Source organism: Oryctolagus cuniculus, chromosome 15, assembly GCF_051225735.1.
Source record: "Oryctolagus cuniculus isolate XC-2025 breed Fujian yellow rabbit chromosome 15, ASM5122573v1, whole genome shotgun sequence".
NCBI lineage: Eukaryota > Metazoa > Chordata > Mammalia > Lagomorpha > Leporidae > Oryctolagus > Oryctolagus cuniculus.
In genome coordinates, this window is record NC_142881.1 from 36,797,542 (window position 1) to 36,814,097 (window position 16,556).

At 41.9% G+C, this 16,556-nt stretch overlaps 1 protein-coding gene across 9 annotated transcripts in view; it reads right to left on the reverse strand.

Moving 5' to 3' along the window:
- The window catches only part of LGI1 (leucine rich glioma inactivated 1), a 42,810-nt gene that overhangs the window by 19,154 nt on the left and 7,100 nt on the right, over positions 1-16,556 (reverse strand). For 5 of the 9 annotated variants that reach the window (XM_089314735.1, XM_002718517.6, XM_089314728.1 and 2 more), the window contains 2 exons: positions 4,047-4,118; positions 3,881-3,952 (listed from right to left, as the gene is read on the reverse strand). The exons of 2 other annotated variants lie outside the window; for them this stretch is intronic. Coding sequence is in view for 5 of the 7 variants with exons in the window: in XM_002718517.6 (XP_002718563.1) it covers positions 3,881-3,952; positions 4,047-4,118 (144 nt within the window). In the remaining 2 variants the exon portion in view is untranslated. Of the gene's footprint in view, positions 1-3,880; positions 3,953-4,046; positions 4,119-16,556 lie in introns of those variants that run through there. 2 more of the 9 variants (XM_089314731.1, XM_089314733.1) reach the window with 2 other exon arrangements.

The following is a 16,556-nucleotide window of genomic DNA, read 5'->3' on the forward strand; positions in this document are numbered from 1 at the left end:
CACTTTCTTGGCTACCATGTCACACTACTTCTCTACAGACATGTCAAGGGGAGGCTGAAATGAAAACATGGTGCCCGATTGGGGGGATGCAGGCATCCTGAGTTTGGGGGCTGCCACATCTGTCCTTTGTGTCCCCAAAATGCTGCTCAAGCAGAAGAAACTCCACAAGACACGTAGGTTGAAGACAGTCTTCCCCAAATATGTTTACACATGCGTGTATGCACACAGTCCTGGCTCCCCTGGGCTTTAGCCACAATGCTACTCGTGTAGCACCTAAGGGTGCTACTCAAAAGCTCTTGGGTATTAACAGAAATTAATACAAAATGGCTAGAGATTTTATCATTGATCACAAACTAGTTTTCATTCTTTTTTTCTGATTAAAAATTAACATGTGTTTATCAGAAAATTCAAATCTTGCTGAAATATGCAAACTAATCAAATATTAAATAAGTGTAGGACAGACTATCATATAGAAACTGAGAGAGAGACCCAGGATTTGACAGGCTGTGTAGGGAACTAACAGTCTCTCTCCCTCTCCTTCTTTTTCCCTCTCCCTCCTTTCCTCTCTCCCTCCCTCCTCTCCCCCCACCCATCTCTGTTTCCTGAAGGCTAATTTGCACAGAAGAGGGATCTTGTCTGATGGATAAGTATGGAGAGTAACTTTCAAGTTGTCTGCAAATACCTCTTTAGGAGATCAGTCTGCCAAAATGGCTGGGAGAGGGGTGAGAAAATGTCACTGTTTCGTTGGGAACAAGCTGAACTTATGCAAATGCTCAGGGAGGCTCCTGCAGCAGATTTCACATTAGGCCAGAGCGAGCACCAGCCAGATCTAAAAGGAGAAGCATAATCCGGACTGTCTGCTTTTGGAGACTAAGCGCAAGGGTAGGGCTCTTGTCTCCAGGATCTTCTCTTTCTTGTCAAGTCATACTGGATCCTGAAATCACATTTCATGGGAGGATTCAGTCAGCTCCACAAAAGCTTTCTGGTCCTTCTCCAACAGGGCAGAGTCAGCAGTGGAGGTCTCGTCAAAGACCTGGGGCAGTTTCTGGCTCTAACGCTCACCGACTGGGAGCAGCTTAAACTCAGAGTGTACCTCTATGTTCTCCTTGGGGAGGCTGCTCTGTCTCCTTCATAAGGTCACCAGGAGCCTAGAAGGAGGTCAGGAATGTGAGAAGTCTTTGTAAACGCTTCCTGCAGTATAGGCAGGTTAGGGGGACAGGGGATGACTCCCCCCAGCTTGGATGTTTGCCTTTAGGAAGAACTGATCTGAAGTGGGGAAAAGTGCTCTTTGAAGCCTACAGTCTTATAAAACGATGACTCAAATTACAGACTTATGGATAAGCCATAAATAATGGACAATGAATTTGATGAACTGAGTGGGCTGAGGGATGTTGGGTTTCAAATCCTCCCTACCCCATCTTCTCTGCTTGACAGGAAGAAGAAGAAGGAAGGGAAGAAAGGGCATTTACCTTGAAGTTTCTTCCTGCCTTTGCATGATTAGGAAGGAGACCGTACCTGGGGCACCAAGGCTCTCAGTGAGGTCACACTCGTCTAGCTCCTCATACATGAATGAGTATCTAACTCTCCTTTGTGGGCCATACTCCTCGTAAAGTACGTATCACATGCTAGAAACTAGCTAAGAGGAACCACACACCACATGACATTGCCTTTTCTGTAGAGCAAAAGCAGTGTAATAGTAGCACCGCCACACAAGTCAACCTAATAACTGTGAGATAAGGATGCAGGGACCAACGGGTTGTATTCATTCAGTCAACCTTAACCCTCTGTCTTTCTCTGTTAACCTCCTTACCACTTTCAGCACCAGCTCAGAGAGCTAGGACTTCCCTTTCACCGTCTGATCCTTCACACTAATGCTTCTCTCTTGGAAGGCTTCCCTGGGTATTTTCTCGAGCTTGCAGACCTCTAGGTATTAAGTACCTGCTGTCTCCATTTACTGGTCTTATACCACTCATACTCTTCCATACTGCTAAAGAAGGGGCTTTGTTAGGACTCAGATTTAAATTCCCATTTCATTTGATGGCCCTACTAGGCTCTGATCAAACTAAGTGAGTGTTCTTCACCAAGGTGTTTATAAACTTTTTTCTTTCTCCCTTCCCTGTTCTTCTCCCCACCTTCCCTCCTTCCCTTCCTTGTGAGGAACCGGTTTTCCTGTTCTGTGCAGGAGGCTGAGTGATGCCCCAGCTCTCTAAGCTGGAGAAGAGATGCACTTGCCTGAATTGTGCACCACAAGTCTTATAGTTCAGGTTCTTAGAGAGGACACCTCAGTCTTATTCTGACTCCAGCCCGTCCTGATGCTGAGCACCTACGAATTGAGTGGCTCTCAAGTTGAGGTCATCAACTTCCATTTCACCTATATATTTATTTATCATATTTAATTTTGTTGGAAAAATGGAATTCAGGACTGTTGGGTTGTGTGATAGAGTTGTATAACATTCATTCTGTACATAATCATCTTTGCATTGTCTTATATTGTTGATAGGGAAGAGCAGCATTGCAAATGGTTTTTATTATAATGACTATACAAGAGGCCTTGAAAAATATGATTTTATAAAATAAATTTGGCCCTTAGACCACCCCCTCCCCACCTTTGCTGCAAACCAACCAGCAGGAGAGACTACTAGGGTCTGGTGAGCAATATGATGACCACACAGACACACTAGAAAGTAGGCTCAAAGGGCAGGTATTTTTGGCTGTTTGTTCTCTGCCATAGCCTAGGACCTAGGGCTTGGAATGAGGTGCTTGTGTGTACCAGTTCAAGCTGATAGAATGACTATGACATTTAGATCTCTTATGCCTTCACCCAGCACTAATGAGACACATAATAGGCCCTTAAGAAATAATCATTGAATGTGTAGAAAGCCAATGCAATTCAGCTACTGAGCTAAAGTTCTCATAATTCCACAACTAACCAGCTGACTCATCATCTGTCTCCTCCAAGACTCTCATTTCTGACATGGGGATTATTGCGCTGCTTTGGCAGGATTATTGAGAGGATTAAATGAAAATTAATGTAAAGCACCATAATCAACGTAATAGTAGGCCCTTCATCAATGTTGGTACCTTTTCTTCCCATGCTCTTTTAGTTTCCTTAAAAATACACTGTATTTTTGTGTGTTTGTGAGTGTGTGTGTGTGCTTGTGTGTATGTAGTGGATGAGGAAGGCTAGAAAAAACCGGTAGTCTTTTTCCTGTTGTTAGGATTTCTGAACCTCACCACAGTTCCAGTTTAGGTTGGGTAAATCTAGGCTGTGGGGAGCCATCCTGGGCATTACAGTATGTTTAGGAGGATTCCTGCCCTCTACCCATTGGTTACATGTCAGTTACATGTCCCAGTTATGAAAACCAAACCTAGCTCCATATAGGGCCTAATGCTCCCTGGGATACAAACTTGTCACCTGTTAAGAACAATTGCTGTAGTTGTAATTACCTGTTGAATAATTGAATATTTCACTTACAAGCAAGTTGTTAAGGTACTGTGCAGATGCTACCTGTGGCCATATTATGTTTAAATGTATATAAAGCCAGGGCTTATATAGAAGAAGGAAAGTGGCTAACTAATGCATCGAAGTATATTTGAGCTATAATTACCCATGAAGGAATGATGTATATACTAAAAAATTATTTTGGTCACACGATTTCCCTGCATTAGAATGCCTTTCTAATTATGGATTAGGTTAAAAATATTAATGGTAATCAATATTGAGAATGACAGAAATGGCACAAGTGCATGGAGAAAAGTCATTTGAATTTGTTAAATTTTCATGGGAACCCATCACATAAACTGGGTGCTTTAATCACAGGTGATCAGACTGCATTGTCCATTAGTGACTTTAAAAAGTAATAGTAGCATTCATACTTACAGGTGAATTAAAGACTTCAGTCCCCGGAAAGTATGTCTTGAGATGGACTTGATGTTGTTGTTTTCTATGAATCTGCAATAGGTTATGATATTTTGTTGTCAGACAGCTGTAGGAACTTGGGCACGCTTTGTCCTGAATCAACATGTGAAAAAGTCTTTCTACTTACAAATACTCTAGATGGGGAAGACCAATAAAAGCATCATCACTGATCACATCAAAGGAATTCGATGTGAATAACCTGCCCAGAAAAAGTACACAATGAAAACGGTTAAACTGACAGACTGTCAATCTATGCTGCTTTTATCACCCAAAGAAACATGTAGGAGTTGTATACAGGAAAGTCTTCTACAGTGTTATTTGTGCAGATAACCTTTGCAGCTTTTTTTTTTTTTTAACTCCTAATTATCTCCTCACCAGACATGTACCTAGGGATGGCGGCTTTGTGCCCCACTCCTCACCACGATGCCTGTCCCATGCCCTGGGCAACCTTTTGAGGTAGGACCAGAGCAAGTTTAAGGGTCAGATCAACACTTTGCACATTTTCATGACAAAGACACTGGCAATCTTTTTTGCTTCTACTGGAACATTCTGCCTGCTGCTTTGGGGCTTTCCACCTGGGAAACCTAGAAAAGCTTAGCTCCATGCCTAACTGCGGTGAAATAGCTCAAGGCAGACAAGCCATTGACACTGTCTCAGTGAACGTCAACTACCTTCTTTGAAAATAGGAAAGAATTGGGGGCTGGTGCTGTGGTGCAGTGGTGCAGTGGGTTAACGCCCCTGCCTGAAGCACCGGCATCCCATATGGGCGCCGGTTCAAGACCCAGCTGCTCCGCTTCCTGTCCAGCTCTCTGCTATGGCCCGGGAAAGTCCTTGGGCCCCTGCACCTGCATGGGAGACCTGGAAAAAGCTCCTGGCTCCTGGCTTCGGATCAGCAAAGCTCCAGCCAATGCGGCCATTTGGGGAGTGAACCATCGGATGGAAGACCTCTCTCTCTCTCTGCCTCTCTTCTCTCTGTGTAACTCTGACTTTCAAATAAATAAATAAATCTTTTTTTTTTTAAAAAAGAAAATAGGACAGACTAAAGATGAGAAATAATGAGGTTTAGGAAGTGCCTTAGACCCATTTCATTACTAAATGGGTTGAAAAAAACACTTGCACTTGGGCAAATTTATTTGAAATTTTAGAATCTATAGGGATTTGGTTTTGAAATGACTGATGATAAAGGGGCCAGCGCTGTGGTACAGTGGGTTAACGCTCTGGCCTGAAGCACCAGCATCCCATATGGGCGCCGGGTTCTAGTCCCGGTTGCTCCTCTTCTTATCCAGCTCTCTGCTGTGGCCTGGGAAAGCAGTGGAAGATGGCCCAAGTGCTTGGGCCCCTGCACCGATGTGGGAGACCAGGAGGAAGCACCTGGCTCCTGGCTTTGAGTCGGCACAGCTCCGACCGTTGTGGCCATTTGGGGAGTGAACCCATGGAAGGAAGACCTTTCTCTCTGTCTCTCCCTCTCACTGTAAATCTACTTCTCAAATAATCTTTAAAAAGGGAAAAGAAATTACTGATGATAAAGAACATCAATAAGCTATCCCCACACCCTGTTGAAGTCCTTGGATAACTTGCCAGTTGTCAGAAAGAGGCCAAATAATATAATATATATATATATATATAATAAAGTAGTATATAGCAATAATAACTTATTAAATGATCATTTTTATTAAATCTGTGACTTTTGCTTTTCAAGTTTAGGGATTAAAAGTAATTGCTTCTAAGTCACTTAGTGACTTTAAAACTAGGAGGTCTCACTTGCATTACTTATGAATCATTTATCTGACATCTGGGATTGCTTCAGAATAACCAGGGGAGGTGTATAACAAATGGATACAGATGAATTGGGCATGGGTGGACAATTTTTAGAGTTAGAAGAGAAATATATTGGGGCCGGCACCAGCATGGGAGACCCAGAGGAGGCTCCTCGATCCTGGCTTCGGATCAGCGCAGCTCTTGCCATTGTGGCCAACTGGGGAGTGAACCAGTGGATGGAAGACCTCTCTCTTGCTTTCTCTCTCTCTGCCTCTCCTCTCTCTGTGTAACTCTGATTTTCAAATAAATAAATCCTTTTTTTAAAAAAAGAAATATATATGAGAGTGAATTTTATTATTTACTTTCATATATGCTTGAGATTTTCTATAAGAACAGGGAAAAAACAAGCAAACAACAACAACAAAAAATGAGATGATCTCTTGTATTTCTAAGTAAACTATCTATCCTGGAATGGTGTTGAATTCCCTTCTACTCTTTCCTCACCCCAACATCATGGCTTTATATGCAAGTAGTTCACTAGGCTCTGAAAAGCCAACATGAAGGCATAGTACTATTTATCAGGATTCCACAGTTATTCAAACATATTTAAAGGTTTTGTGATTTCTATTACATCCTTGGAAATTGACTCTTCTCACTTCATGGTTCTGAAAAACAGCCTTACTCCATGATAAAGTACATCCAAATGTTCGTTTAGCCTCTAGACTTTCATTTCATTCTGTTATAGACAGCATCAAGCATGAAGAGACTGACATAAAGCAGACAGAGGGCTCAGAATGACTCCCATGATCACTGGTTTGCAAACTGCCCCACGGTTAGACCAATGGCTTTGTAATCATATAAGCCAAGTTGCCAGAAGAAATAGCTACCATTACTAGTTCTTTTTATGTTAAATCAAGTGCCAAAGTGAGAATCGGATATTCTTGGGCATGCATGTCATGGAAATAAAAGAGGATTTGCACTCAAAAGTCTGCCTTTTTGTTCATTACGTATCCCTAGCACCTGTAATAATGACTCTCCCATGGTAGAAACTGAATAAATATTTGTTGGACAAAGAAGAATTCACTTGACATTAAATTCTGATCCTTACCAGATTACTAGAGCGAATGTTTCTTACAGCAAGGACTTACCCTTATTTGTTTTTGTGTGTTCAGCCCTGAGCACACTTCCTGGTTGAAAAAATGTTTGTTGAACTAGATTTTAAGAACTAAAATCTCTGGCTAAAAATATAACTACATGCAAAAATAAAGATGACAATGTATGGGAAAGAAGCTAGAACACAATAAAGTACACTCTCTCTGATTACACGTTGATAAAGCACAGAAGCTGGGAACACTCATCTTGGCTGGCAGAAGTCAACAGTGCTTATACTTGGGGGCTGGTAGTAACTAGAAGGGAGATAAGGGGTGTCTTTGTGGTGATGATAATGTCTGGTTTCTTTCTCTTTTAATAAGACTATGTTATTTTATTACTTATTGGTTTATTGATTTCCAAGGAAAAGAGAGAGTTCTTATCAGCTGGTTCACTCCCCAAATTCCAACAGTGGAGGATTGAAGCCAGAAAGTTGGGGAGAGGGAGCGCTCAATCCAGGTCTTCCATGTGAGTCGCAGGGACCCAATTATTTGAGCCATCAACCACTGCCTCCCAAGGTCTGCATTAGCAGGAAGCTGGATTCTAGAACTGGAACTGGAACTGGGATTTCAACCCAGACACTCTGATATTAGATGTGAGCACCTTAGCCACTAGGCAAAGCAGCCACTCTTTTTTTTTTTTTTTTTGACAGGCAGAGTGGACAGTGAGAGAGAGAGAGAGAGACAGTGAGAAAGGTCTTCCTTTTCTGTTGGTTCACCCCGCAATGGCCACTGCGGCTGGCGCACCGCGCTGATCTGATGGCAGGAGCCAGGTGCTTCTCCTGGTCTCCCATGCAGGTGCAGGGCCCAAGCACTTGGGCCATCCTCCACTACACTCCCAGGCCACAGCAGAGAGCTGGACTGGAAGAGGGGCAACTGGGACAGAATCCAGCACCCTGGCCAGGACTAGGACCCAGGGTGCCGGCGCCACAGGCAGAGGATTAGCCTAATGAGCCATGGTGCCAGCCAAAACAGCCACTCTTATATATGGCTTCTTGTCTTGGGGGCTTCTTACAATGATGTGTACTTTTTAAGAAGTCAGAATGTATACTTATGATATGCATGCCTTTATGTATATTATATTTCTATAAAAAATTTCTTCTAACACCTAAAAAAAACTTCTCTGGCTAATAATGAACACCATAATTCCTTAATTCTAAATTCAATCATAGTTTCTATGGACAAGGATGTGTAAAATGATATATACACTCTAAACATAGTTGAGTGGGCTATCCATTGTGTTATCCTGTGTATAGTTTTTGACTCATACCATGTTTGAAATCATGCAGGTTTTTCAAAATATCTATTTTCCATGACCTTTTTAAGACTCCTTGTATACATGGATGTCACATCTTTTGCACCAAGATAAACCTAGGTTTTAATTCTATTTTCTATAGACTTTTTGACAAACTGTTGCACTGATACAAGGTTCCTACCATAAAGGATTTTGGTTCAGTTCTCTACGTGGAGTGTGGCCTGGGTTATTCAAAAGCTCCTCAGGGGGAAGGCACTGGAGCACAGTAGCTTAAGGAGCCACTTGAGACACCTGCATCCCACATCAGCGCGCTGGTTCTAGTCCCAGCTCAATAATGCATCCCAGGAGGTAGCAGATGCTCGAGGCCCTGCCACCCACGTGGGAGACCTGGATGAGGTTCTGGACTCCTGGCTTTGAACTGGCCCAGCGTTGGCAATGGTAGGCCTCTGGGGAGTAAACCAGCAGATGGAAGATTCTCCCTCTCCCTCTCCCTCTCTCTTAATTTTATAAGAATAAATGAACATTATAAAAACAAAAAGCTCCCCAGGTGACTCATATGCAGGCAGTATTGCTGTGTACGCTAAGTTTTCCAGGTCAGGTAAAACACCTATTTCACCTCTGGTGATGGGGGAGCTTCTGCTCCTTGTACTTGCCCCACGTCAGAGAGGGGCTATAGATTGTCTGGTCCCTATAACTACATGGAGCAGGAGTCTACAATCATGTAATTTAGATGTGACAACCACACTGACCACAGCAATGCCATGGAGGGACGTGCTGGGGCTTAGGTACAATCTGAATGTCCTTATTTGTCAAAGATCTGGATCACAGACCAGCCAAGCAGCCATGTCATGGATTAGTGCAGAGTTTGTGTAGAATTTAGCCTGCACCGGGTCCTGCAGGAAGACTGTCTCTGTCACTTCTCTTGTTATAGAGGAAAGAAGCCCAGCATTTCCTTCCAGAATTCTGTTGGAGGTAGGTACAGGGATGAGCTTTGATCTACCTGTACCCTCCCCACCAAAGGCTGTGCTCTTAGGATCAGTAAGGAAAGGGACTAGGGGAAGGGTGGGGAGGATTTGTTCTTTCTGTGACCAAAGAGGTATCTATTTCCTTTCAGAAGGGGGATTTAGAAAAACTTTAAATTATCAACTATCAATTCCAAGGAAGCACTAACTCATTCTTTAAATGAGATCATTGCCTTCACAATAGTCCACATGTTAGAGTATTCTACCCAGACCACCTTACTGGTCTTTGGAACAACCCTGTGCATGTGGTAGAGCAGGTGTTAATGTCTGTTCAACAAGAGGAGGAAGCTGAAGCCAGAGGGCTTTGCCCAAGGTCACATGGCCTGAGACCCCTGGTCCAGTACCTTCTCACACATGCAAGTGGTCTCTCAGCATAGGATCCAGGTCACATATGACATCATGTCCACAAAGAGCCATAATAACTCCACTCAGCTCATCTGGACTTTAATTAAATTATAATCTCCTTTTAAAAAGGAATTAACCAATGCAAGTGGTCTCAAAGTGACACCAAGACCATATCAGTCTATATATTTTTCAAGTAAAAAGTTTCTAATTTGGAGTGCAGTTTGGTGTATTCAGTTTATGAATAACATATACCCACTGTAAAAATTCTGGAAAGCACATAAAAGCTTAAAGAAGAAAATAAAGATCCCCATAATCATACTACTCAATTCTCTGATGGGCATAATATGTATAACATATACACATATATATGTAAAATAGAGAAATTTTTATATTTTTGTGTCTTTTCATTTGCCTATTTTATCATGAAGATTTCTCATGACAGTTTTTCAATAATATAGTTTTAATGAATGTTTTGCATAATGGATATCTTGTGATTTAACTGTTTTATTGTTTCTAATTTTTGCAACTATAAACACCACCATAACTGTTCCCATACATAAACACACTTTCCCTATCTCTGATCAGATTCCTGAAAGTAGTACTGTTGATTATAGAAGGTTAAGTCTAAGTTATTTATTACTGACTGATACCAATTACATGCCCAGTTCTGAGAATGAAAATGCCTGTCTGCATATCCTCACCAACATTTAGCTGGAACATATTTGCTTCTTCTTCAATAAAATCATATCCCTTGACCTTTTTGTGGAGGTACTTTTTACTTATGAAGAATATGACTTATTCATTTCCTATCTTATGTGATGCCCTTACCTAACAGAATATGGCAACTTCCATTGTGTATTTCTTCTTGGCTTTTATTCTTAAAATGCTTTTTCCTGCATTGAGATCAATGAAATATTACCCATATGCCTTGCACTTTTAATTTCTTTTTTTAAACATTGTATCCTTTAATCCATTTGGGACTTACCTTTGTATATGATATGAGGTGAGACACTGTCTTGATTTTTTCCTAAATATTTATCCAACTTTGCTCAAATATTTTTGTTGAATATTAATGTCTTCCTGACTTATGAATGTTGCTTCCTTCAAATGTCTGCTATTTTATTGTTTTTCCAAGGATCAAACCTTAGATTTATTTATTATTCCCATTGCTTCTTAATCTATTATTTATCTTTTCATCATCATTGCCTGTTTTCTCCTGATTTCCTTTGAATACTTATTTAATTTAGCACCCAATATTTTTTATTCTTTCTGGTTAAAAATAAAAGTATTTAGAAATATACTTTTACCTATGTGAAAAGCATCCAGTACATTTTGATATGTAATAGTCTTTTAAAGTTGCATTTTGATTTCAACAGGAACTTAGAAAAATAACCTTGAAATTCCCTGTTGATAGTTTTTTTTAAGTCTTCATGATTTTATTATTAATATTCCATTAAGCTCAGAGGACGTGCCAGCCCTAAGTTCCAGTTCCTCCTTCCAGCTGCCTGTAGGGGTGACTCATAGCTCTTCACTAGCACCAGTACTTTAGCACCAAGACCATTAGGATGTTAGAGGCTCCCTGGCTGGGCTGAAAGCTAGGACTGGCAGAATCGAATTTAAAAAGGAGCAGAAAAGTGGGTGACAGAGTTAGCCTGGAGCTCAGGGTTGGGAGGGATCCTGGGGTCAGCAACAGAGAAGTGAATGAAGGAGCAGGGGATCTACGGAGAGGAAGCTGGAAAAAGGGACCAAGGCTGCCCCAAGTCCAGTTGAGAGGCCAGAGAGGGGTCCCTAAGAGTGTGAGGACTGGGCTGGCAAATGTGCGGGAGCCAGGCTGATGGGCTGCTGACTCTGTTTCCTGCACTGGCTTCAAGTCTCTTCCAGGGGCCATGGAAGGAGCGCACTGCTGGAGAGGGAGTCAGCGACCCTGGATCTTCACTCCCATTTGGCCATAAATCCTCTGTGTGCTCTTGAGTACGCAGGCCGCGTCTCCCTGTGTTGTTAAGTGAGGGAACTGCAGTAGATAATTTTTGAGGCCCCTTTTAGCTCTAAAGATGTAAGAGTCTATGCCAGTAGCATTGCAGACTCCGTTTGGGGAAGAGTAGGCATGGGGAGTTGGAGGCAGGGGCAGGCAGGGAGGCTGTTCTGCAGATGGCTAATGGTGGTCAGAAGGTGGCCCCTGCTGAGAAAATCTCCCACTGTCTAAAACCAGACTGCTCATCTGGCACTGCGCCAGGGCCCCTGCTTCTACTGACACTCCCTCTGACATCCTCCAGTCACCTGTAACATCTTGACTGACATCAGAATTGTCACTGGCCCATGAATGGCCTGTATCCCATCTTCCAACCCAGGGCATGTTCTCCTGACTATACAGGTGGCATGATTTAGGGAGCTCTGCTTTACAGTAACCCCTTCTGTGAGGATCACATTGGAGGAAGAAGAATGAGCAGTCAGCACGAGGTTGTCATTGGCGACCACGCTGACTGGATATAGAATAGAGAAGTAGGTTTCAGGCTTGTAGCTGGTGCTTATTATTGCACATCAATGCATTAGGCAGGTGAATCTGTTTCATCATCTGTTGAAACAGGACTCAGAATAACAAAAAGACTTCTTGGATGATTCTAAGAATTATGTGACATAATGTATATGAGCATGTCTCCAATGCTTCTGCCAAGAAATATCTAGGCAAAGAGCATACACTTAAAATGTCAGACCTGGAAGGGCTCTCAGATCTAGCAAAGGACCTCAGTGAGGGCATCACCTGCCCAAGATGACTTTGATGGACATCATCTAGGGTGTTAGGCAGCCGTGGGCAGTGTGTGCAACGCGAGTGTGCATACTTCCAAGCATATAAGGGTCTGTGTGTAAATGGACAAGTATATGGGAGGAACTTCAAAAAGGTCATGGGAAAAGAGAATTAAAAGATAAGTTTATTTTGGCACAAAAACCTTGGAAATCCATGCATAGTATTTTTCATAATACACAAGTCCCATGAACTTTTTGAGAGAGTGCAAGACACACAGATTACGTCTGTTGGAAGATAAGGGGGCCAGCTGGAGGGGCTTGCCAGCTTGCTCAGAGCTGGCTTTGCTTAAATGATTCAGATCCTTTGGTTGTTCCCAATCTTCTCCTCTATCCAAAAGAACAGGGCTGGTTGAATGATAATTAATAATAGGTTGATGATTCACTTTAGTTAAATGCACACATTCTAAGTGCATGTGCCATGTGAATAATTTACATTTGACTATTTTAAAATATGCTCTTAAGACAGGAAAGCATTAAAGTGGGAAGTATCACACAAGTACATTTGACAGTTATTTTTGATTCTCATCCTTGAAAAACAGTTTCAATGTAATTCAGCAGATCCGTAAGTAGACTACCACCTCTGCAATCTGCATTGATGGAGGATAACCTGAATTTGGCTCCACATGAATTTCAGGGTGGGAGGATACTCCAGAGAGAGATGCAGTCTAACTCCTCCTTTTATGGATGAGGAAGCTGAGGCTGGCAGAGGTTAAGTGCCTTGACCAAGGTCATGTCTTACCAGTGGCAGAGACAAGATTAAGATGTAAGTTTTACATCTGTAAGGAAGCAGCTAGCATACTGAGCATAGACCCCCCACCCCTTGATTTTATAATCTGTTATCTCTCATCCCAGGATAGTCAAAAGTTTTACTTTTTAAAAGTTGGCACAACCAGTGGACAGCTCACCCTCCTCTTGCTTTTATAAAATCACCATTTATCTCTTTGGTCCTGCATACCAAGGAGAAGGGATTGAATTTTATCTAAATCCTATTTCATGTCAGATTTCATCTTTAGCAGCACACTATCTCATTTTCATCTTCAAATGAACATAGCAATGTAAATCTTATATTCTCCACATAAAATGTAAAGGAAACTAAGGTGAGAGAGGTAACATAATTTGAGTTGGAGTTCCAGGCTTAGGCCTGGTCTTTGCACTGGGACTCACTGATGGCCTTGAGCAAAGTCGGCTTCCTCTTTTTAGCCTCATCAGCTCCACCCAGAATCTGCTGCAAACCTAGAACAGCCTTGCCTAGGATTTCCCAAGTGTATTCTCTGGAATACAAGAACTTCACGGAGGTGCACAAGCACTGAAATTTAGAAAAAGTGTGTCAAAGAAGTTGGACGGGGTTCCTATCCATGTGAATCTTTTCTATCCTTAAATAAATGAAGGCTCTTTGAAAGGGAATTACATACGTGGTTTCCCAAGCTTTTTGATAATCGTTGTGGTTTATCCATGGGACATACCCAGGGAAATACTGATTTAGCCATGTCAGAAACAGCTTTGAGGGAACAAGTTCCCAATAAAAGCAGAGAGTGCACATAGACACCGAGAAGTCTCTCTCTGGCTGAATGAGCTGCAACTGCTCCTCTCATTTACTCCAAAAGATGGAGCATCTGCTGGGAGATCCCAGAAGACGGCGCATGTGCCAAGCTGCCAGACCAGTTGGAATTGCCTGGTGGGGAGGCCTGAACCCCAGACATCACATCAATGACCACACACAAGCAAAATTGTCCCAAGGTGCTCCGTCCATGGAGACAGATGGTTTAATGTGTCCATTAGTATGGGATTCTTTCCATCTGTCTATACTTTGCATCTAGCCTCTCTAGAACAAGGTGAGGTATAAAGAACTAAGCTAATAGTTACAACGAATATCATATCACACCGACCCAGGGCAGCTTCTATAGAACCGGCTTTCTATGGATGTTAACAACAACAACAAAAACCCATGAAACAACTTTAAATAACTCTGGAGATTTTTCTATGTCAAGGTGCATTGCGCCTAGTCAAGCAAGGACAAAGGTGCATTTCCCCAGATTTGAGCACGGAACGCCTTTCTTTCAGAACAACCATTCCATGGGGCACAATTTTTGGCAACACTGGACTAAGGTGCAAATTTCAAGTTTATAAGACAGTTTTCTTTTGCTCTCTTCTTTCTCTCGCTCTGTCTGTATTTCTCTTTATTTCAGCAAGGAGGCCTGAGCTTACACATACAAATGAGAGCTGAAACCTAGGGAAACTTGATGTTCTCTCCAGCAATGCTGCCACTCTTTCAAAGCACTTTTGAAACTCCCTTTCAAGTCATTGTCTGCAGGATCCAGGACACATTCTCCTTGAATATCCTCGTTAAAGGCAAAGGTTGGCCCTTTGAGAAGGGATTCAATTTCGGGAACAAAACTATGCAGAGTCAAGCTCAGTGATCCACATGCAGAAAGAAGTAAACAGAAGTGGTTAAAAGTGAGGATGGGCTTGTAACCCCAGCTCTGCTACTTAGCAGGGGTGTGGCTTTGAGGAGGTTGGCTAACTTCCAGAACTCAGCGCTCCATCTGTAAAATGGAAAGAATCGTGGCTATCTCAAAAGACGATTGTGATAATGAACTTAAAAAAAAAAAAAAACTGGAAGATACAAAGTGCTTGGCTCTAGACAATACGGAAACGATGGCTGTCCCTAACAAAACCTTGCCTGGTTTGATTATAAGGTTGTAACCTGACACTGAAGAGAATTCTCCAAGAAGGGTCCAGAAATCTTTAGTCAGGGAAGCACAGTTGGGAAGAATCTTTGGTTCTCTACAAGAAATTCTCTGTAGAACAAGAGTTATTTGCACGTACACATTTTAGTCTGTTTATGTTTGTAAAAGATTCATTGCTTTTTAATCACACTTTACACAAACACCTGTCATCTTGGTATGTAAATGGGTCCGACAATTCCTTTCCAACCCTTCCACATAGGAGGGATACTGACAAATCAGCCACCATGCAGAGGCCTGGTAAAGTCCCTTTGGACCTGTTTGGGAGACTGGAAACCACATTATTATTTTAATAATAATTTTATAGTAAATAGCCAATTCCATGTAATCAGACTCTTTCAATTAGCAATCTAATTTACTGATTTGGTAGAGTTGATAGAATACTTTGTGTCCATTCCTTTAACAAGGCCATTTTCTGCATTATATTAGATTATATTAACTCTATTTGTAGAACAGAATACAATAAAGTAGAATTTTCAGATAGGAAGTGATCTTAGATGTCACTGAATGTGAAGGTCTCAAAATGCCAACTGATATTTTGTTTGGTCTTTGTACCCTTTAAAATCTGCTGTCTCCTGAAAGTTAGGAAGATGATGGTGTCACACTCCCATTAGTTAGAGCTGAGGATGTCACTGCATATCTCTGGTTTACTTCAGTCACCACCACTTCCTATTGTCTCATCCCCAACTACTTGCTTTATCTATCTCCCTACCCCAACCCCTAATAGCATTTGAGTTTGAGAACTGCAATTTAATCTTTTTTATGCATATGAAATCTGAAGTATAATGATGTTTCATGACCAGCTCAAGGTTACACAGCCCATTAGAGGCCAAACTAGACTTTAAATCCCTGTCTCCTAAACTCCAGTTCAGGTCTGTTTCCATCTCACCATGGAACTAGTCACCTGAGAACTGGCTGGGACTGATGACTTTAAACAAAATCTGTCATGTTTTACAAAACGTGGTGCCAGTTTTTATTTTATTCACAAGGAAGAAGCGAGAGGATTACTTTTTTTTGATGGGTAAATAGTTGATGTTTCCTGGAAGAAGTATTTGAAAGGAAGCATTCTCAGCAGGTTCTGATGGAGACCTGTTGCAGAACCACAGAATTTTAAAGCTGGGATTATAGGTAAACTCAAGCTATACAGTCAGATACAAATCTGATGTTACGGTAGTTCAAACTCAAGGGATTTTTTAGATTCTCTGATAAAAGCTAATGTTTATCCAATGACTGGAACTGGGCCAAGAATTTTTCATGCATTGCTTCATCTAATCCTTACTGTAATCCCACGCAATGGCTACTACGGTTTCTCTACATTTTGTGCATACTGATATCAAGGCTTGATTCAGCTTGGCCCAAATCATTAGTAAGCAGCAGAGTGGAGATCTGAACTCACGCACTAGGCCAGCGTCCTTTGGCACTTGCCACATTGTCAGCTCACCAGGATCAGCCGTACTGGTAGCACGGCTGATGTGAGAAAGCTCCTGCAGTCATTGTGTGGCCTGTATTCGCCACAGCATCAACAACTGGTAAGCATCGCCACCATCCCTGACCGACTGAACC